This window comes from Saccostrea cucullata, unplaced genomic scaffold, assembly GCF_032062105.1.
Source record: "Saccostrea cucullata isolate Sc308-1 unplaced genomic scaffold, CSIRO_AGI_Scuc_v1 ctg530, whole genome shotgun sequence".
NCBI lineage: Eukaryota > Metazoa > Mollusca > Bivalvia > Ostreida > Ostreidae > Saccostrea > Saccostrea cuccullata.
This window is the reverse complement of record NW_026934319.1, coordinates 515259-538280: the sequence shown is the minus strand read 5'-3', so window position 1 is coordinate 538280 and position 23022 is coordinate 515259. Positions and strand designations below refer to the sequence as shown.

General features: G+C 34.5%; 1 protein-coding gene across 1 annotated transcript in view; it reads left to right on the top strand.

Annotated features, from left to right (window-relative positions):
* Positions 1–974: 974 nt before the first annotated feature.
* Positions 975–23022, top strand: part of LOC134240473 (NT-3 growth factor receptor-like) — a 39055-nt gene continuing 17007 nt past the window's right edge. Inside the window, exon 1 of the mRNA XM_062722557.1 lies at positions 975–1207. Coding sequence (XP_062578541.1) covers positions 975–1207 — 233 coding nt within the window. The remainder of the gene's footprint in view (positions 1208–23022) is intronic.

Sequence of the window (23022 nt, the reverse complement as noted above, 5' to 3'; positions counted from 1 at the left end):
GAAGAATGTTTATCTATGAATGCATTTAAATAGAAAGTAGAATTTTAAAGCATGTGCATAAAAAATATTTTATCAGAGCAATTTGGTACCCGGTGTAAGAGTTCAGTACCTTTATTTTTTTTTTACACACAATTTTTTTTTTCAAGCGATCCAAAAGCCTGTGGTCTAAACGTTTCATTATTACAAAAACTGTATTTCTTCAATTTATAAGGTAATTAACAAAAATCCTTTCGACATTCTTCAGGTATTATTTGATATTGATATATACTAAAGGATTATTATTTTTTTTTTGGGGGGGGGGGGGGGGGGGTATCTCAACACTTACAATACGCCGACGTAATATGATTTCTAAGACTACCTGCTTCTGTTTATTTATTCATTTTTCTTATTTACGCTTTTATCATGACCAACATGAACTTGCGATCGACCTCGGCACAAAGTGCAACAAATGCTCCTTGGCGAATTCATAATGAATTCCTTCAGTGAAAACACCGCCAATATAATTTTTTATACTGAAAATAAATAAAACATAACTACATTCAGCTTCCAATTAATAAATGAATCGGGCCATTGGAAATCATCGCACCTGTAGCTGCGAAACATCATTTAAAGGTACCGGTATCCGAGAGTATGGATGGCTAACAGAAATCAATATCTCTTCCCACACATACGTATAGCAGATATCTTATTGTGGAGTTGAAATGGGTTAAGTCCATTTTCTGATTTTCATTATAACAGTTATGTTGTGAGATTCTGCACTGTCAGTGGACTCTATATGTCAGGATTTCTATGAAAAATTGGAATAATCATTAAAAGAGCAACATCAAAAGGGATTTACTTTTATCACGGCTTAATTAGATGGATACGAATCGTGACTAATTGATCAGCCAATTTTTCCTTCAACAGGTGTCAACTCTTGAAAATTATGTGAACATCTAGCAGATGTTGAAAATATTATATATATTTAATCAAATATGAAGACTGGTATTCACGTGTTTGCGTTTAAACTCACCTTACTTTTGCTGGACTTTGTTTTGCCACCCATGCTTTCGGCAGCCAAGCTTAACAGAAATTGTACTAGTGATTGCACCTGTGAAAAGATAGACGGAGGCGCCAAAAACATTTTGGTGATGGAGTGTAGAAAGAAAGATACGATTTCTGGTATCCCTCGAATTGATCCAGATTTAATGGCCAATGTCACCGAGCTGTAAGTAGAAACTAATCTATATCCAGACAAAATGTAAATGTCAGATGGCTACATTATGATCTTGTAACAAGATCAAGGTGAGATGGTCACCCTGATGATATAATATTATGTCATAATATTATAACTGTTTACCGTCCCTCTCCAGAATTTTTCACTCGTATGAAGGTGGAGGCCTACACTCGGCACTTAGGGCCATTGAGCAGTGAGGGATCTTGGGACCTACTGCAACATGGGACCTCGGTTTATACGGTCTCATCAGTCTCCACCTCCCGAAGTGGATTCGAACACGCGGCGTAAGGATCGGTTTGAATTCCCTAATTTGAGAATCTAGAGGAGATGCTCTAACCACTGCGCCACGCGGGCGGCCAAGCAGTATACATGTACATTATAATCGAATTCATTACAATGTTAAACATGGCTAAATCTACATACTATGAACATGTACTATTTGTTTTCAATTTGGTCAGTGTGTAATGACAATTTGCTCCTATTTTGGTACCTTTTAGATTTTTTTTAAAGAGAACTTTAACAATATCTGCAAAAATGAAATATTAAAAAAAATAACAATAATCAAACATAGCTGATTTATAACTATCTTAATTAAATGTGTCCGTCTGTACTTTAAATTTCGTTTCTTCTTCCTTTAATTCGCCTACCACCATCTGGATGATACAAGTAACCAATAGACCAGCGAAAGAAAAATGACACATCTGTTTATTTCCTTGAAATTATTCAATAATAAACACTTTGGTCTTTGACTGGTCGATATCGTGGGTCCTAGGGGACCACTTCTTGCTTTAACTGATAGAACGATGGAAAGACTATAAACGGAGGGGATAACTAGATTTTTCACATTACAAAGATTTTTGGCCAGGGAAATTGTCCAAGTATGCTGGATTTCTCCATATAGAAAGCCCACCGAAACATGGCTGAAAAATTCCCGACTCGGCGTTAAACAATATACATATGTACAATCAATCATAAAAAGTTACATAGTACAGTTATATATATATATCCCTACTCGTATTCTTGTTTCATAAAGTAAATTTATATCCGGAATGGTCATGAACTGTAAAGTGTGTAAAAACATACGCGACAGGTAAAAAACAAATATATCTGGTTTTAATTGTTATTTGAAACTACAGATTTAATGTATGGTTTTTATTTTAAAACAAGATGATTTTTGCAGTTTGTTTCTATTACAACTCCTATCCTTGCTTCGTTAGAGATTGGCTAACTTCTCAGTTTCAATATGGATAAAACAATTACTATACGCAGGCTACGTTACACTTTTCCTATACCAACAACATCAAATGTAGATTTTGATTTTTAGAATCTGGTACGTTAAATTGAATTCAAAGATATTTGAAATGTTGGATCAGTACATAAGTATACTTAACGGTATTCGTCATATTAGTTCCATGTGACGATTTCAAATGTCTCACTTTTTTGTTAGCGCAAGCAACGCCCTCCGAAGTCATTAAAGCTGTAGAAAATCTACAAGTTGTTTCAATTTAATTGTCAATATATAGTATATTGGATAGGTATAGTACTAATGAGGAGGAAAGCAAGTCTCAATGATATAGTTCTTTTGATATTTAAAAAGATTATTAGTATTTTAAAAAAGCTATTTCACATTGATAAAAAAAATCAGTCATTTAAGCTTTAGAAAATCGGCAGCTAACTTTCAATTTACTTGTCAATATACCTGTATAGTACTAGTATATTACTAATAAGCGGGAAAGCGAGTCTCAATCATATATTAAAGTCTTTTGATATTTTAAAAGATTTTGCTTAAAATGCTATTTCACACTGATAAAAATCAGTGACATCAGTGACATTAATTAAATAAAAACAAGTGTACATTTCTTTAATCAATATCCCTCTTGGCGTGATTGCCTTCCTATGCATTGTCACAAATTTCAAAGTGTAGATTTATAGCATTGTCAGAATTTAGCCCATCTTTGTTATAAATCACTCTTAGAAAGAAATGCCAGAGGAGCTATTGAATTTTCATTTATCTCTGAAAGTGTCAAAGACTTTTGGAAAAAGCCGCAGAACAATTTTGAAGAAGATTAAAATCTAAATACCGCGAAAACCGCTGCAATTCTTATTTAAACACCCGAGTGAAAGGAAAGAAAATTGCTTGTTTTCCGGATACGGCATACATGTAGGTTTTGATACATGTACTGCATAACAACATACGAAGCTTGGGTCCGCCCTAAGACTTTGGGTCAAAAACTTAATGAATAAACATGGGTAGTGATCACATGAGGATACACAAGCTTCATTTTTTATGTATTTTGCAGGGCCTATTTACATTAGCTATCTTGCCTAACTCTTTATCTGTATACAGGGCCTAATTCCAGTATATTCCATTCCCACAACCACACCTAAGTAAGGCAAACAGTTTAACCTTATGCCAGTATGTTATTTTCTTGAAAGAATAGTCTAACATTGTTTTGTGTTTAATTAGGGTCTATTTTACAAATCTTAAGCTTGATATTTCTTTTACATGTACTATGCATTTCCCTGCTTGGATAAATACTAAAATTAGTTCATGACAACAGTGGACCTGTCATAAAATCAATAGATTTTCTCCCATCGAGATAAATTAGAAGCAACAGCTTAAACTTAAAATTAGTTTACTTTTTACCATTAATACTTTTTTAAAGCGGGATTTATTTGTAAGTTTAAGAAAATATACAACAGGGTTAATGAAAACAAAACACTGTCCAACCAGTAGCGTTATCGTATACTGGCCAGTGGCATAATCATTACTGTGTGAAAACCTGGCATAAACAGGGAAAAAAAGATGTGTTAATTTTTAGCGCAAAATGACCTCGAAGACATATATATTAGTTTCAATGGAAACAATAGTTCCTGGGCGTAGAATTTATGTGTTTTTATGAGAGTCTAGTAGACAGATATTAATTTTTTATATACAATTATATATCATTATCATTATGGCATTTCTTACAAGCATTTCTTACAAGACAGTGTACAAAGTTGAAGTATTATTACATTATTCGGACTTTAATGCACTTACCCTCTTTTGTGATTGGTATTAAACTCTGTAGGTGCATTCTGTTTAATTAAGGCAAGATGAATAAATTTCTTTTGATAATATTTAATTATTAAAACAACTCAATATTTTTTTCAAGATTTTCAATCTTGAAAATGTAGACAAACAAAAGAATGTTTCAATAAATGAATGACCTATATGAGTTTGTCAAATTTTAGTTTTCCTTTCAATATGTTTTTGCAAAACATTTGGGAAAAAATTCAAAATTTTATCTCTCTTTGATTTAGTCAATTTGCAAAAATGTTAGATCAGAAATGAACTCTTAAAAATGTTGTTAAAAACGGCAAAGGTTTCTTATAAATAAAAAAAGTTTTACCTAACTAATAAGGTTAAAATCAATCCTTACCAAACTCCAAATCAATTTAGGACGAATGCCGATTCCGATTTAGTGTACATGTATATTGATATGGTAGTTTAATCTTAACATGTATATGTAAATGTATTAATCAGAAACAAGCAAACCAACTCAGCCTCATTCGAAAAGACAAAAATTGTTGAATTTGCTCGATGTCTCTAGCCTCTTATTATCCAAAATGAAAAGCCGACTGCAAGTTTCACAGACTAATGAACAGGGCGTATGATTGATTGATAGTATGTTGTTTGATGTCCTTCTCGAGAATTTTTCATTCATATGGAGAGGCCAGCACTTGCCGGTGGAGAGCTGCCACTTTTGTCCTATATTCGGCATTTAGGGCCATTGAGCAGGGAGGGATCTTTTTCGTGTCAGCACCTACTGCGACACGGGACCTCGGTTTATACGGTCTCATCCGAAGGAGCAGTCTCCACTTCCCACAGTGGAATTCGAACCCGCGTCGTAAGGATCATCTCCTTACTTCGCGACTCTTAGAGCAGACGCGCTAACCACTGCGCCATGCGGAAGGTAGGGCATAAAATATTAACCTTCGAACTGTTGCTTTTCAAATTGAAAGAAAATTCTAATTCTTAAACATTTGATATTATAGAATTATATCTTTTTATATATTTTTTTCAATCCACAACCTATTAAATAATGTTTATACAGAGGACCAAAACAACACGGTAGCTTCATAGTTGGATTTAATTATTTAAAATTCAATAGCATAAATAACGTGCCATTAATTAAAATCATTTTATTATCAAACAGTTGAAAAGTGAGGATATAATCTAAAGGCAACTAATTAATTACAATAAAGTGAATAAACACTCAAATTAAAAGAACAATTAATGATTTTTTTCTGCTATCAGTTATTTCACTAGGTGCCCACGTAATTATATGTCAGATGGATGCAAATTGCGCAGGAAAGGGAGTCTTGTTTTTATTCCATCGTTAACGTATCATAACATTTTAAGTCCTCGTAAGAAATGCCAAATTTAAATAATTTAACACATTTATACTTCAAAAACAACGCGTCCTGTAATTTTCAATTATTATTAGAATATTCTGAGATTTTGGTCTTTGAAATGTTTTGCGAAGACCACTCAGTTTTGTTCCATTCAAACATGTACTTTGCATTGAGCTATTTGTGACACGTGACATCATTAATTCATTTCCAATCGTACGTCAATTTATCTTTCAATCCTCAGTCATCCGTAACGATGAAAACTATGTCGTTGTATTTTAACCACATCAAACGATCATTTACTTGATTTAACATCGACGGAAATGGTTTAACGTTAGGTGGAAGTGTTTTTATTTCTTTGAAAAAATCCCGTCAACGTGATATCGCTCTGCATAATTTCTTTCAATGAGGAGACATGTACTTATTGTCGCATGCATTATTGTAATTAAACCGTTGCGATGTGCCTCAAAAGTGCATTCCGTGCTTTAAAAACCGTTGTTTTTTGATCAGACGGACATATATTAACCAACTTACATGTTTATTTGTATCAGTTGGTAAATACGCCTGTTTTCAATAAAATTAATGAGCTCAAAAAAATGATACCCCCATTATATTATTGTTGATTTTGTTTACATGTAGGATATTTTTTTTTGGCAAATGAAATGGCGGAAAGTCATTTTTGAACAGGGGTTATGCCCCGTAATCGTACATATTTTTTGTCCTGACCGTCCGTCTGTCTGTCCGCAAAAACTTAAACCTTGCTCATAACCTTTTAAAATGGTGGAGCTATGGTTTTCAAATTTCACAGATGACAAGACTTTTCTTCGGGTACCACAAAATTGGACCTATTGACCTTGGAGTTTGACCAATTGTCTACAAAAATATCTTAAACCTTGCAAACTGCAGACTTGCATTGCGCTTTTAGTTGCCAGATACAAAATAAATGAATTTAAACACGTTTATCTCAGAACACGCGACGGATTTTCTGAACAGGTTTTTGTTTTAAAACTAAGGTTAATGCCCTGTACATGTATATTTACGAAATATATATAATACTTAAAGAAAAAATGCTTTCACTTTTACAAGAACAGTGGAATATTTATATATATATATATGTCTTTTTCATATTGGTCACACAATTATATACGAAAAATTGAATGAATGCTTAACAATATGTTCAAGGCAAGTAACAGTATTTTCATGTTGTGAATTTTGTCCCGGTACATTCAAAATTTTACAACAAGACAGTGCATTCAAATCAAGACTCAAGATTTTTTCCCTCTTGCTTAATACATGAATGTAGTTATTCACATCAGTGAGAGATAATACAGTTTAAAATATATTTATGAACATATTTTTATTATTATTGTTTTTCTTGAGAAAAAAAACAAGAGAAACGTTGATCAATAAAATTATGTGCTTAAAGTGAATTATTTAAACAAAATTTCACTCTTGACTTATGAGAAACTCAGTAATTACAACTATTCGTCCTTTTGGCAGTGTTTAGTACCAATATCGATATTCTTTCATTATAAGTATGGACACTATTTGCAAAATTTAATTAAAGCCACATTTACTCCTCTATTGTCCGATAGAACCTGGTTCGATATCGACTTCACGTAACATTGGCACTCCGCTGTGACGGGACTCCGGGACTATTGTTATGAGGCCCAAAGGCAGACCAGTGTTGGTCATTTCTAATAAAACAAGGACTTTGTTAAAACTAATGACCTCAGGACCGGACACCTGTTTATTTGATTCCAAGCATTCATATTATAAATGCAATACATGCATTAGGCCTATTGGCTATAAATTGTTTTTTATTCCATTAAACTAATGTTTTGTTGGGATGGTTTCCGAATTTAAAACTTGTTTTTCGTACAAAATAGGTTTTATTAAAACATTTCAACATTTGGGAAAAGAAAACAACAAGTGAAATATTTATTGGAGAAAAATATTTATACAACTTCATGTATCAAATCTTGACTGTTAGACTTGTTTCTATGTGAAAGCATGGTCAAGCGCAAATGTCAATTGATTTTACACTGTGAGCGTACAACTGTATATAAATTTGTATATGTAACCTCAGATAATTCAACACAATTGTGTCAAATGAGGATTCAATATTATTTAAAAAAAATTGAATAAACAGATGTATTGTTATGTTCCCCAAACGAAGTTGGGGAACATATTGTTTTTACTCTGTTTCTTATTATTATGTTCCCCAAACGAAGTTGGGGAACATATTGTTTTTACTCTGTTTCTTATTATTATTATTATTATTATTATTATTATTATTCTTTTTTCTTCTTATTTCTTCTCCGGTACTTTTTTGTCCGCGAGTGTTCTCAGAAATTGTTCACCAAACAAAGTTAAAACCTTTTTAGGGTTAATAGGTGTGTTGTGTAGATGTGCAGAACGAAGGTCATTTTGCGCGCATACGCATGCACGTGCGGGCGCGTGAAGTGAGTGAAATGACTGATATAATTTATATGGCCATAACTTTTACATTTTTTGTTGAAATACTTTAAAACTCATTATATGAGGATATATTAATAATGTAGATAATATGACATGGTCAATTAATCACGAACTCACGCGCATGCACGTGCGCTGCCTTCTGATTGGCTGAAACAAAAATCTCAATATCTTTTTTGTTTTTTGCGGAAATGCTTTGAAATTTTAAACATAGTCATGCATTAAGATATACTACAGTATGATATATAACAATTTTCACGAAAACACGCGCATGCACGTGTGCTGCAATCTGATTGGCTGAAACTTTAAATGGCTATATCTCCTTTGTTTTTTGACGAAATGCTTTGAAATTTAAAACATAGTCATGCATTAGGATATCCTGCAATATGACAGACAAAAAATTCAAGAAATCACGCGCATGCACGTGTGCTGCAATCTGATTGGCTGAAACTTTAAATGGCTATATCTCCTTTGTTTTTTGACGAAATGCTTTGAAATTTAAAGCATAGTCATGCATTAGGATATCCTACAATATGGTTTAGAAAAAAAAATCATGAAATCACGCGGATGCACGTGTGCTGCAATCTGATTGGCTGAAACTTGAAATGGCTATAACTCCCTTGGTTTTCAACCAAACAGGATGGGATTTACAACATAGATAGATATAAGGGCCTACTACAAGAAGGTATGGTCATCATGCACATGCACGTACGTGCGTGCATTTGGAATGAGTGAAATTGAATGGGTGATTTTTAATACTTTTCGACTAAATGCTTTAATATAGAGTATATTTAAATAAATAGAAAGTGTAGATAAGACGATTAGCTGCAGATCTGTAGCGTTATTGTTTTTATATATTTGTCTTTGACCATGGTAAAATACAAATATATAAAATAACGCTACAGATCTGCAGCTAATAAGACGATATGATCATTACGCACGTGCATTCACATGCGCACGCCTGCAATGTTAAACTTAGAATATAATTGGTATCCTCCTGGGAAAACGTTGTTAAAGTCAAAAATGCACAGATGTTGTCTTATTTGATAAGACTTACATGGAATATAGCACCAAAAGGGAGTTGGGGAGCGTTTGGGGAACATCTGTAACGGTTCCCGTTACAATTAGCACTAGTTATTATTATTATTATTTTTCTTCTTCTTCCTGGAACTTTTTTGTCCGGGAATGATCTTGTAAACTGTTCGTCCGATGTAAGTAAAACCTTTTTAGGGTTAGTAGACATGTTATGTAGATTTGCGGAATCAAGGTCATTTTGCGCGCACGTGCTTGCAAGAGCGTGCACGTGCAACACGTGAAATGACCAATATAATAGATATAGCCACAACTGTTCTATTTTTAAATGAAATGCTTTGAAACTCATTATGTGAGGATATATTAGTAGTATAGACATGACGACATGGTGAAAATAGCAAGATCTCACGCGCATGCACGTGCACTTCGCTCTGATTGGCTGCAACTAAAGTCTCAATATCTTTCTTGTTTTTTGACGAAATCCTTTGAAATTTTGAACATAGCCATGCATTAGGATATCCTACAACATGAAATAAAGCAATTATCATGAAAACACGTGCATGCACGTGCGCTGCAATCTGATTGGCTGAAACTTTAAACAGCTATAACTCCCTTGATTTTCAACCAAACAGGATGGGATTTGGAACATAGATAGATATAATGGACTTCTACAAGTAGGTATGGTCACCATGCACATGCATACACGTGCGTGTACATGTGCTGCAATCTGATTGGCTGAAACTTTAAACAGCTATAACTCCCTTAGTTTTCACCCAAACGGGGTGGAATTTAGAACATAGATAGATGTAATGGACTTCTACAAGAAGGTATGGTCACCATGCTCATGTATGCACGTGCGTGCACGTGAAATGAGTAAAATCAAACATACACTTGAATGAGCGTATTTTTAAAAAAATAATTTTGGATTAAATACTTTAATATTCAGTATATTAAAAATATAGATTGTGTAGACAAGATGATATGGTCATGATGCATTCACATATGCACGCGTGCAATGCTAAAGTTTAAATGATTTTTGTACACTTCTTTGTTAATGTTGTTAAAATCTCAGATGCATAGAGGTTGTCTTATTTAATGAAGCTTACAGGGAATATGGCACCAAAAGGGAGTTGGGGAGCGTTTGGGGAACATCTGTAACGGTCCCCGTTACAATTAGCACTAGTTTTATGTGAAATATTAGTACATGTATCTATTTCTTGTGCTAAATCCCGAGTGGTTTTAAAACTGTCATGATAATGACTAAAACATCTTCAGAATACCCCCAATAAAGTCAAAGGTAATGCTGAACAAATACAAGGGTGGCTCTATTCTGAAAGCCTAGACGGAATGCTTAACTTTTCACTGGAATCACGGCTGAATAATTCTGTTAAACTGAATTACATTAATTTGTGGCAAAGACTTGTGCCTGTTAATTATTGATGAATGTGTGTCTTCCGACTACACGAATAGTAACAAATCTGACACGAAATTATATCACCAATTCTTTTTTTTTAAAAATCCAGAGTCTTCGAAAACTAGCAATTGCTTTCAGCATTATTTGTTTTACCATTTAATGGGTATTTTTTCCGACGATTGCTAGTTAACTTTAGACGGTAAGTCCCCAGATTTCAGAATTCCGGAACAAATTAACCAATATACACGAGATCTTGTTTATCACAATCAAAGTACCTTTTTATCTGAGAACACCTTGATTACGTAATGCCATTTTTATGTGTTGTTTTTCCTCCTGTTGTTAAAAGTTAATTATCTAGCATGTAAACTATTGTGTTTTTTTTCTCTTTCTCTCTGATCAATGATTTCTATAGAATACTGATATAAAAAGAGTGATAGATGTTTTGTTTATAAAAATGATAATAACGGGTACTAACAGGGACCAAAATACATCTGCATATTATGGTGGCATATTTCTGCCCCTTGTTTGCAAGTTATTTTTCTATCAAATATGTCGACATGCAAGATAGATATGTTGACATGCAACAAAACTATGTCAACATGCAACATAAATATGTTGACATGCAAGAAAATTGCAATAAAATAAAAATCATAAAAAATCTTCATAAATCTCAAATATTGCCCACATGTGACATCCAACATGCTAAATGCTACTTATTTATGTTAACATGCAAGATAAATATGTTGACATGCAACTTATTTATGTTGACATGCAACTTATTTATGTTGACATGCAACTTATTTATGTCGACATGCAACTTATATATGTTAACATGCAACTTATTTATGTTAACATGCAACTTATTTATGTCGACATGCAACTTAATTATGTAGACATGCGACATATTTATGTTGACATGCAACTTATAAGTTGCATGTCAACATAAATATGTCGCATGTTTACATAATTAAGTTGCATGTCAACATTTTTATCTCGCATGTCAACATAACTAAGTTGCATGCCAAAATAAATGAGTTGCATGTCGACATAAATATGTCGCATGTTTACATAAATAAGTTGCTTGTCGACATAAATATGTCGCATGTTTACATAAATAAGTTGCATGTCAGCATAAATAAGTTGCATGTCAACATAAATAAGTTGCATGTCAACATATTTATCTTGCACGTTAACATAAATAAGTAGCATCTTGCATGTTGGATGTCACATGTGGGCGATATTTGAGATTTTTGAAGATTTTTTTTATATTATTTATTTGATTGCAATTTTCTTGCATGTCAACATATTTATGTTGCATGTTGACATAACTATCTTGCATGTTGGCATAACTATCTTGCATGTCGTCATATTTGATAGAAAAATAACTTGCACACAAGGGGCAGAAATATGCCACCATAGCATATAGATTTCCAATTGGATTTTTGGCAATTTTCTAAACGTCAAAAGCGCGTCCACAGTAATCAACCGTAGGTTAATCATATTAACCGTAGGTAAATTATGTAAACCGCGACCGTAGGTTAATCATGTAAACCGTAAGTAAATCATGTACACTTTGAACATCATCGAGGGCGTTCAGTGCATAATGTTCAATCTGTCGACATTACTAAGAATTTGCTTGTGTATGATTTTTATCAACGTTCCTTTATCTTCAAGCGTTCTCACATTGTTGGGTGAATAACGTGCTTTCAGTGTGCAAAAAGTTCATTAATTTTACTCTGTATTTCGGGTGTTGCTAAAACGCGGAACGGAAAACGGAACGGAACGGAAAACGGAAAATTTTTGTCAAACAAATAACATAGATTCGATATAAATCAGATAAGAGAGCAATACTCTTGTTGTAAAAGTCATTTCTAATAAAACTTTATTGTAAAATATTCCTGAGTCATTCACGCCCTCAGTTCAGAACTGGTGTACAAGCAATGCCCCAACCCCTTTCAACAGGCCCCGTCGCAGATTCTGTCAAGGAAGGTTAAGTGGTAGTGTTTGGGAAAAAAATGGTACTGAAAGAAATTCGACCCCCCCCCAAACACACACACACACACACACACGAAATAAGATTTTCGTGTTTGGGCAAAGGACACATCCCCCTTTCTTTTGCTTGTGAAATTTTTTGTATGTTGGAAATTTTTTGCTGACCCCCGCAACTCCCTCTTTCAATTTTTTCCCAATGCCAATGTCTGTAAAGACAAAAATAACTAGTTATTATATTCAGATTATGCGCGCAGTCTCGAATTCACGAACCATGAAAGGGGGAGTGGCAGTTTCGGGCCTGGGTAGGGGCCCACAGCCACATTAAAAATTGATTTATTAAACCTTATGTATATTTTGGACACAAAAAGGGGGCAGACCTATTACAACTTCTCAGACCTTTCAGATGAGCGGGAAATCAAACTCATTTATTACGAGGTCATTCATATACACCCCCCCCCAAACACACACACACATATGTACCGCAAACAAACAAATTTTAACTTCATTGAATGCAAAGATTCTGCATTATATCTACCACATGAAAATTTTCCAAATTTGTCTATCCAGAAGTTAAATATACAGAAAGCGAGTCTATTTTGAATAAAATTTTAACAACCAGTGTGTATAAGAGATGTTTATTCGAGCTTGCCGTAAAGATTTCCCTAAATGTAACCTTATAAATTTTTTCAAATATTTTATTTCTCTTTCCATGGTTCATCTAGATATCAAATACCCCCCCCCCCCCCAGTCATAACCTTTTTACTACGGGAATGTTCATTCAAGTTGACATCCTCACACTTTTTGTGAATGTAATTAATTATAAAATATAAATGTACATGTAGTAAGTTCGTGTAAAAAAAAAATAGTACTGAAAGATGTTGGAGTTGGAACTTTTCCGAATCAAACAATTGTCTTCTTTTTGTGTTTTTGCTTGTCAAATACTTTTCAAGTTCGTCCTCCCCCTTTTCAAATTCGATTCTAGGTGACTGCTATGGTAGTGATTTTCGTAAATAAGAGACTGAGCATGACAAAATCATCTTGCAATTGTATTTAATAGTGGGGGATTGAATATGTACAAAATATATCGTTTACGATAAAATTTGTGTATTTTAAGTGATTTCATCCAAAACATAATTTCCGTTTTCCGTTCCGTTCCGCTTTCCTTTCCGTTTTCCTTTCCGCATTTTAGCAACACCCCTGTATTTCATCGTAAGCACAGTGTTATTAATTTTACCCCTGCAAAAGTAATACGCATTAAAAAAAAATTGTAGGAAAGTGGTAATAATATACGTAATATGCAATTAATGCAAAATGTAAATTAAAGCAAAAGTGAGGAAAGTCAATGAACATATTATCTGTTCGCTTGCCTTTTTCTGCAGTTAAAGATTTATTACTAGCACGATCTAGTCAATTAAAATGATATTGTAGTGCACTATAAAATTTATGTTTTATAATAATGTTTAAAAAAAATTGTTCGAGAATTTCAAGCAAAACATTACAATATAAATATTTCAGTGTCCACTGCGTGTGGTTGAATATTGGAATATTGCATTTCAAGTCACGTTTTAGCTTTAATTTGATCCGAACACAATTTTTTTTTATTTCTTTATCGTCTTGTCATTTAATAGATATGATTTATCATATTACTACGTATATTTTTTTCAGTTAGTCCTTAAGTTGCCTTGCTTGTGTTATTTCAATAAATGTAGCATGAGCACTTCAGTAAAAAAAAAACTTTTTGGGAAAGTTTTGTTTAACATACTTTAAAGAATTTGCACCCTTCTTAAGTGCGAAGGGCTTGTACTTGGTAGATACATGTAGGGTCTTTTAGCAGTGATTGATCATTTTTGTGTCAGCACCTATTCCAATAGCAACACGCGGGCCTTCGGTTTATACAGGGTGGTTACATTTTTAAATGTATATAATTTATATCTATAATGTGATGTATATATATAAAGCTAGATTCAACATGTAACATACATGTACATCCAGTAAAAATCTTTGTACTTTTCCATGAAAAGGTTAATTTTGAGCATAAAACATGAATCAAATAACAATTTCGATATGTTAATTCAAAAAGTAAATTCTTTCAAGTAAAATAGTTTTAGATGTGACTATATACAGAGATCATTATTAAGGTTCAGTGTATTTTGATTATATTGTGTGGCTTGCTTGTCTTCCTTTTTTTACGATCACCCGAGTCACTCAGGTGACCTACTGTTATCCGTTTTTGTCCGTCGTCGTTCGTCGACAATCGTTCGCAAGCTCTTGAACATTTTAACCTTCTTATCTTGAACCAATTTTAACCAATTTTGGCATATAGCATCTATGGATGAAGGGGAATAAAATTGTAAAATTCATGGCCCCTACTCCTGTGACCAGATGGGTAGGGCTAAAACCATAAAAATTAATGTAATCTTTAAAAATCTTCTTTACTTCTGGACATCAAGCAGTCAAACTGTTGGTATGATTGTTATGAGCATCGACCATTCTATACCAATAAATTGTTAAATTCATGGCTCAGGGTCCTGCAGGGCTTCTGGTGCTATAGGGTGGGGCTTTAATGGTCATATAGTAAAATTGCATTAATTCTTTTAAAAATCTTCTCTGCTCTTGGATATTTAGCCAATAAAGTTAGTACGTATTATCATGAGGAAGCACACCTCTTCAAAAAATGTGAATTTCATGGCCGCTGGGCATGGGATTCTGATGTTAAGGTGGGGCTCATTTGATCAAATAGTGAAAATGCATTAATTCTTTGAAAATCTGGGTATTTTGCCGATATCTAAGTACATATACATATATATGATGTGCAAAGGTTCTTCGTCCGGAATTGTGATTTACAATGCCCTTGGGTGCCTTATACTGAAAACGAATTGATGCTTTGAAATATTCACCTTGGTATTAATCAAAAATTTATTATGAGCAAATCAGCAAGGTTTCCTTTTCCGAATTTGTAAAATGCTTGGCCCAGTGACAGGGGTTCCTGTGGAATTCAGAAATTCTGGATTTTGAGGAGACCAAACCCTCGATCCCCTTTCAATGACTGATGGTTAGTCTATGTCACTTTCTTCTTTATCAGACCTAGTGTTTTGCTATTGCAGCAAATGGACTTTCCTTAGTATCTCCTAAATATGGTTATTTACAGTGACGGAACTAGCACAATTCTTGTTTTAGGTCACCTGAGTAAACTCGGGTGACCTATTGCTATCACTTTTCGTCCGTCGTCGTTCGTCGTGCGTGAGCATTTGAACATTTTCAGCTTCTTCTCTGAAACCACTGAACCAATTTCAACCAAATTTAAAATATAGCATCTATGGGTAAAGGGGAACAAAAATTGTGAATTTCATTGTCCCTGCCCCCCTGGGGCCTGGGGGTGGGGCAAAAACCACAAAAATTAGTGCAATCTTTAAAAATCTTCTTCTTTACTCCTGGACATCAAGCAGTCAAACTGTTTGCATGATTGTAATCAGCATTGAGTCCTCTATCAAACTTGTGAAATTCATGGCCCCGGGGTCATGGGTTCTAGTGCTAGGGCGGGGCTAAATAAGTATATAGTGAAAATGCATTATTTCTTTGAAAATCTTCTTCTCTGCTACTGGGTATTAAATAAACCTACTAAGTACATAGTTATGATGAGCAAGAGTGCCTCTACCAAAATTGTGAATTTTATGGCCCCAGGGTCAGGGGTTCTAGTGCTAGGGTGGGGCTCTATAGATTATAATAGTGAAATTACATGAATTCTTTGAAAATCTTCTTCTCTGCTCCTAGGTATTAAATAAACTAACTAAGTGCATAGTTATGATGAGCAAGAGTGCCTCTACCAAAATTATGAATTTTTTGGCCCCAGGGTCAGGGGTTCTGGTGTAAGGGGGGGGGGGTGCTCTATAGATTATATAGTGAAATAACATGAATTCTTTGAAAATCTTCTTCTCTGCTCCTGGGTATTAAATAAACTAACTAAGTGCATAGTTATGATGAGCAAGAGTGCCTCTACCAAAATTGTGAATTTTTTGGCCCCAGGGTCAGGGGTTCTGGTGTAAGGGGGGGGGGCTCTATAGATTATATAGTGAAATAACATGAATTCTTTGAAAATCTTCTTCTCTGCTCCTGGGTATTAAATAAACTAAGTGCATAGTTATGATGAGCAAGAGTGCCTCTACCAAAATTGTGAAATTCATGGCCCTGGGGTCATGGGTTCTAGTGCTAGGGCGGGGCTAGATAAGTATATAGTGAAAATGCTTATTTCTTTGAAAATGTTCTTCTCTGCTCCTGGGTATTAAATAAACCTACTAAGTACATAGTTATGATGAGCAAGAGTGTCTCTACCAAAATTGTGAATTTTATGGCCCCAGGGTCAGGGGTTCTAGTGCTAGGATGGGGCTCTATAGATTATAATAGTGAAATTACATGAATTCTTTGAAAATCTTCTTCTCTGCTCCTGGGTATTAAATAAACTAATTAAGTGCATAGTTATGATGAACAAGAGTGCCTCTACCAAAATTTTAAATTTTTTGGCCCCAGGGTCAGGGGTTCTGGTGTGAGGGTGGGGCTCTATAAATTATATAGTGAATTAACATGAATTCTTTGAAAATCTTCTTCTCTGCTCCTGGGTATTAAATAAACTCACTAAGTGCATAGTTATGATGAGCAAGGGTGCCTCTACCAAAATTGTGAATTTTTTGGCCCCAGGGTCAGGGGTTCTGGTGTAAGGGGAGGGGGCTCTATAGATTATATAGTGAAATAACATGAATTCTTTGAAAATCTTCTTCTCTGCTCCTGGGTATTAAATAAACTAACTAAGTGCATAGTTATGATGAGCAAGAGTGCCTCTACCAAAATTGTGAATTTTATGGCCCCAGGGTCAGGGGTTCTGGTGTTAGGGTGGGGCTCTATAGATTATAATAGTGAAATTACATAAATTCTTTGAAAATCTTCTCTGCTCCTGGGTATTAAATAAACTAACTAAGTGCATAGTTATGATGAGCAAGAGTGCCTCTACCAAAATTGTGAATTCTATGGCCCCAGGGTCAGGGGTTCTGGTGTAAGGGGGGGGGGGGGGGGCTCTATAGATTATAAAGTGAAAATACATGAATTCTTTGAAAATCTTCTTCTCTGCTCCTGGGTATTAAATAAACTAACTAAGTGCATAGTTATGATGAGCAAGAGTGCCTCTACCAAAATTGTGAATTTTATGGCCCCAGGGTCAGGGGTTCTGGTGTAAGGGGGGGGGGCTCTATAGATTATATAGTGAAAATAAATGAATTCTTTGAAAATCAAATTCATTGCTCGTGGGTATTAAATAAACTAACTAAGTGCATAGTTATGATGAGAAAGAGTGCCTCTACCAAAATTGTGAATTTTATGGCCCCAGGGTCAGGGGTTCTAGTGATAGGGCGGGGCTCTATTGATTATATAGTGAAAATACATTGAATCTTTCTTCTCTGCTCCTGGGTATTAAGCAGATGAACTCCCTATATAGTTATGATGAGCAAGGGTACTAATCTTCCAGAATTGTGAATAGGGTACTAATCTTCCAGAATTGTGAATTTCAAGGCCCCAGGGTCAGGGGTACCATAAAGGAGGGGGGGCTGTACTTATATACTGAAACTGGATGAATTGTTCGAAATCTCTCCTTGGTATTAATCAAATATTTTTGAAAAGCAAGGGTACCTTTTTAAAAATTGTGCAATGTGTGGAACTAGGCCTAAGGGCCAGGGGTTCATGTGTGATTGGGGCATTACTGATCATGCTGAATATTACTGATTACTTGAAATGCATTTTTTGATCCCCTACCCTGCCTATGGGTATTAAGTAAACAAACTAAACAACTGCTAAGTGTATTGTTATGATGATCAATGGTGCCTTTTTCAAAATTGTGAATGCCATAGCATCTGGATTAAAACATGAATCAAATTCAATCACTGGAAAGTTGTTGCATAATGCTCAGGTGACCTATAAGGCCCATGGGCCTCTTGTCTTTCATGCATATTCTAACCAGCGATTCACATGGGAATATCTTCCTCATTATTGCAAATTTCTGTATCAGTTCAAGCTTCAACTGAACAAGCTTACATTTTTTTTCTTGTTTCCTCGTTTTTAGCCGGGCTTATTGCTCAAAGAGCAATTGCCGGCTTATGTGATCCTGTTCAAGGCAGGATGTTAACCCCATAGTCGCCATTTCAAAGTTACGTGCAAAAATATATTTCTTACTCTCAACCGCTTTTGAGATAATACAAACGCTAAATAAAGCAACAAAAATAAAACGAAGTTTTATCTATATAAAATAAACATTAGTAGTAATGACTTTGAAAACTTCATAAGTCAAAGAATATAGTTCATTAGCGTAAGGATTTTTGATAATCCGTGTTACCGTAGTTCTCTACACATACGAGGTAAAGCAGGAGGGGGAACCAGACTGGCCTGTTTGTTAACATTCAGCTGCGGTACCAGATTAGTTCTGATTCTGACAAAATCGGACCGTGGTATTAGGATTGAAAAACTCACTGTCAGTGTCTTATCATTTATATTGATAGTTTTAAAATATTTTTTTCATCAGAATATAAACGTGATTCATGTAAGAAATCCATTCTACTCTGTAAATGAGCCCGGCTCTCTGTAATTCTGAGTACTTTGATTTTCTTTACAAAATTTAGTTCTGCTTAATATAAGTAAGAGAATAAATAAACATGCCCATGTGCATGCATATTTATCAAATTATAACACCTAAGATTTCTATGGATAACAATATTTCTGTTGATTTATCTTCTTTCTTGAGACACATTTTTCTTTTCTATCTAGTTATCAATGAGGCAATCTTTTTTTTTTTTTTAAGTTTTGTTGTCCTTTTCCGCTCGATTGATTTTGAAACTTTCTACTCGCATGAAATGCGCATGTTGAATCTTCCCTCATTAAAAGATATTCTCAATGTTAACGTTTAAATTAACATTTTTAAAAAATGTCAAACTTCAACATGTTCAAGGTAGGGTAAAAATCATCGTATCTATTGAAAGGTCTCACCGTCTCCTGAAAGGTAATGCACGTTTATATTGAGAACGCCCCGTCTATTTTATGATTTATTTTGAAAGTAGGTCCTGACTAAAGGTCGTGGGTCAAAAATCATAGTTATGACCAAGGTCAAATTACTGTTCACGAAAAAGTACCCAATAAATTGTCTTCTGAAGTGGATCAAAAACAATCGTCTGGATTGTCTTTAAAAATAGATGTTTTATTTGCATCAAAAGTGCAATTTGCTCTTTATTCTGAGTTATTGAATGAAAGTGGTTTAAATCTGCCACTTATCCAAATTCGTCAGCGTTATTGAAGAGAATACCATAACGGGGTATTTGTAAAGTAAAAAATGTCATTAATAAACTAACCAATAAAATTGCCATGGGTCCAATTACCGTCACTGATATTTTCAGTACGTCATTTCCAAATTTAATGAATCAACTGGTGTACCATTGAAGTTTCACCTGCTGAGAAAAAACCCATTCAAGGAACGAGCAAAAATGAACATTTATGAAAGGTATAGAGCAGATTTCACAGGATATCTAGTGGTATAGACAAATGATTTAGAAAATCCATTTGAAATAGGTGTGACATGTAATTATTATCTATGCCTTTTTTTCTGGGAACAGCATTTCTATAGATTGAAATACATGACTATTTTCCTTACAAAGGTAATGCATTAAAGTCACGCAAAAGTCATTATCAACATTTGCGTTACTTTGTACATTTCTATATTTTGGACACAGAAGATATAACTGCAATTCTTTGAAAGTCCTTTTTCTCTGGTTAGAAAATAGAAGATGTGACAATCAAAAAGTATTTCCATTGCTTTCTTGATTGGTAATCATTGAAAGTACATACAATGTACAATTATGTATAATTTACGAGTTTTGATCCTTTAAAATATCAACTTTGCAAGCCAAGGATCAAAGATATAGACAAAAATATATTCATGTTCCATTGACATTAGAAATACCTTGCCAAGTTAACTAAGCTTGTTTTTGACCAGACAGGCAAAAACATAATTGACAAAAGCTAGAGATAAAAACGCGTAATATTAAGTTAAAGTGCATTTCACATAATAAGTATGCTGTAAAAAATCCTTTGTTGTAACATTTGTTAACACATGTGCGATGGCACTAATCCTTGTCCAAATCCCTACACAATTTTTCCATCGTACTCTGTTTCGTAATGCCTTGCATGACCTTGCTTGACAGTGAAGCTTGATTGCTTCTGTTGATATACTTAAGTATTTTATTCACACTTTTTCCATTAACATGCAGGATTAATGTGAAAAATCATAAAAATTATTGCCACTTCGTTAAATTATCCAATAAGTTCCGGCTGTCGGTCGACGCAGTGGTGAAAGTTTGAACTGATGATTTCCGTGTTTTCTGAGGACATAAACCTTTGACCAAGTACAAAGTCCGTCCAAGGCAATATGCACATGTTATTATAATGCAATATTATGAGCCGATCAGGTTTCCATCTAATAAGAAAAGTAGCCTTTTTAGACTTGATAAGAAAAAAATATTATTCAAAGCTTATTGGAAAAATTATAATGTTCTTTTTTACATCATTCTTTAGCTGCAGAACTGAAGGTAGTCGATTGATTGCTGGAAAGTGGAGAAATTCTTCCAAACAGTGCGCAGATAATCTTGCACCGTAAATTGCACCTTCTTTGCATTACGGGATCTGTAGCGTTAATCAAAAACTGATACATAAAACCATAAGGCTAGAGTTCTGCAGCTCGAAACTTTCACGATAAACAAGTAACATAAAGCTTGCATGTTTACTTGCGATAAGCCAATCTTAAGTAAAAACTTTTAACATCAAAGCATTTGGTCACTTTTATTAGGTCACTTACTGACAGATGACCAATTGCTATCTGCTTTTGTCTGTCGTCGTCCGTCTTTTCACTTAGCCCACCACTTTCAATTTGCTTCCGACGCCAATGTTTTAAGCTTCTTCTTTGAAACTACTGATCGAATTTAAACCAATTTTGGCATATAGCATCTATGGGTAAACCGGAATAAAATCTTTGAATTTCAGCCCCTGCAGGCCCTCTAGGGCCTGAGGAGTGGTGCTTAAACCATCAAAATGCACTGTAAATGCAATATTAAACAATCTTCCTCTTAACCTTAGGATATCAAGCAACTATGTGTTGCATGGTTTTAATCAGAATTAATCAGCACACTCTACCAAAATTATGAAATTCATGGCCCCAGGGTCAGAGGCTCCGGTGCTAGAGCGGGGTTCTAGTAAATATCTAGTGAAAATGCATTATTTCCTAAAAAGCTTTTCCTCTGTTCCTTGAAATTAAATTAAATGAACTGCCTACCGGTACATAGCAATGATGAAGAAGGGGACCTCCTCGAAAATTGTGAATCTTATGACCCTTGGATCCGAGTTTCTGGTGTTAGAGAGGGGATCTTTTGATTATACAGTGTATAATGAAAATTACTTACACAATGTAATTCTTTGAAAATCTTCTACTGGTATCAAACAAACTATCAACACTTTACATATACACAGTAATGGTGAGGAAGGGTGCCTCTTCTAAAATTATGAACTTCATGGCCCCTGGCTCAGGGGTTCTGGTATTATGGTTCGGCTGAAACTAATGATTACTGTAAACCAACTTTTATTCGCGTGCGAGAAATTTTCACGAAGTTCGCGAGAGCCTGTTAATCGCGAATATTTCTCACCGCGAACCGGTCCTAAAAGTCTCTGTTTCTATTAACTACAGATAAAAGAAGCTCAATCGCGAAAATTAATCGTCGCGAAGTAGTTTACTCCTGATAAATCGCGAAATAAAGTCGTCGCGAATAAAAGTTGGTTTATATAGTGAAAATTCATTAATTATGTGAAAATTCTTTTCCTGTGTTCCTAATTCAATTGCTGGAAAGTTGTTACATGGCTCAGGTGACCTATAAGGCTTGTGGATCTCTTGTGTAATTATCTGATTTTGGAGACCTGAACATCTGTCAAAATTACAAGTGTTTGAATTCAATACTAGTAAAAATAATAAATTTCAACGACATACAGAACGGCTGAATTTTGACCAACAACTAAAATGGAAAAGGTCCAAAGAAATGCAGGCAAAAACAAGTTACCTTTAGTACACTACTTTAATGAATACAAACTTGGCGTTCAAATTTCTTTGAGTTGTCACTTTGATAATTGATACTGGTATCCCGATTACTTAACTAACGATTATGGCTTAACTCTTTCGTGATGGAGGTAGGAAACGTCTGCTGGATGGGGGCAAATGTGCTATTGAATGCAATGCAAAATTTGTAGATCGAATTTATATCTGGTGGTAAAAAAAAAAAGAATTTGCTTAACAATTGCTGAACCAGCCTTATCAATTTTTGAGAGGAGCTAATCCTAAAATGTTACAAATTTAACGATATTTTTAACTAAGCGGACTCCTCATTATATTTTCATTGAAATCGTCACATTTTAAAGCTGATAAAATATA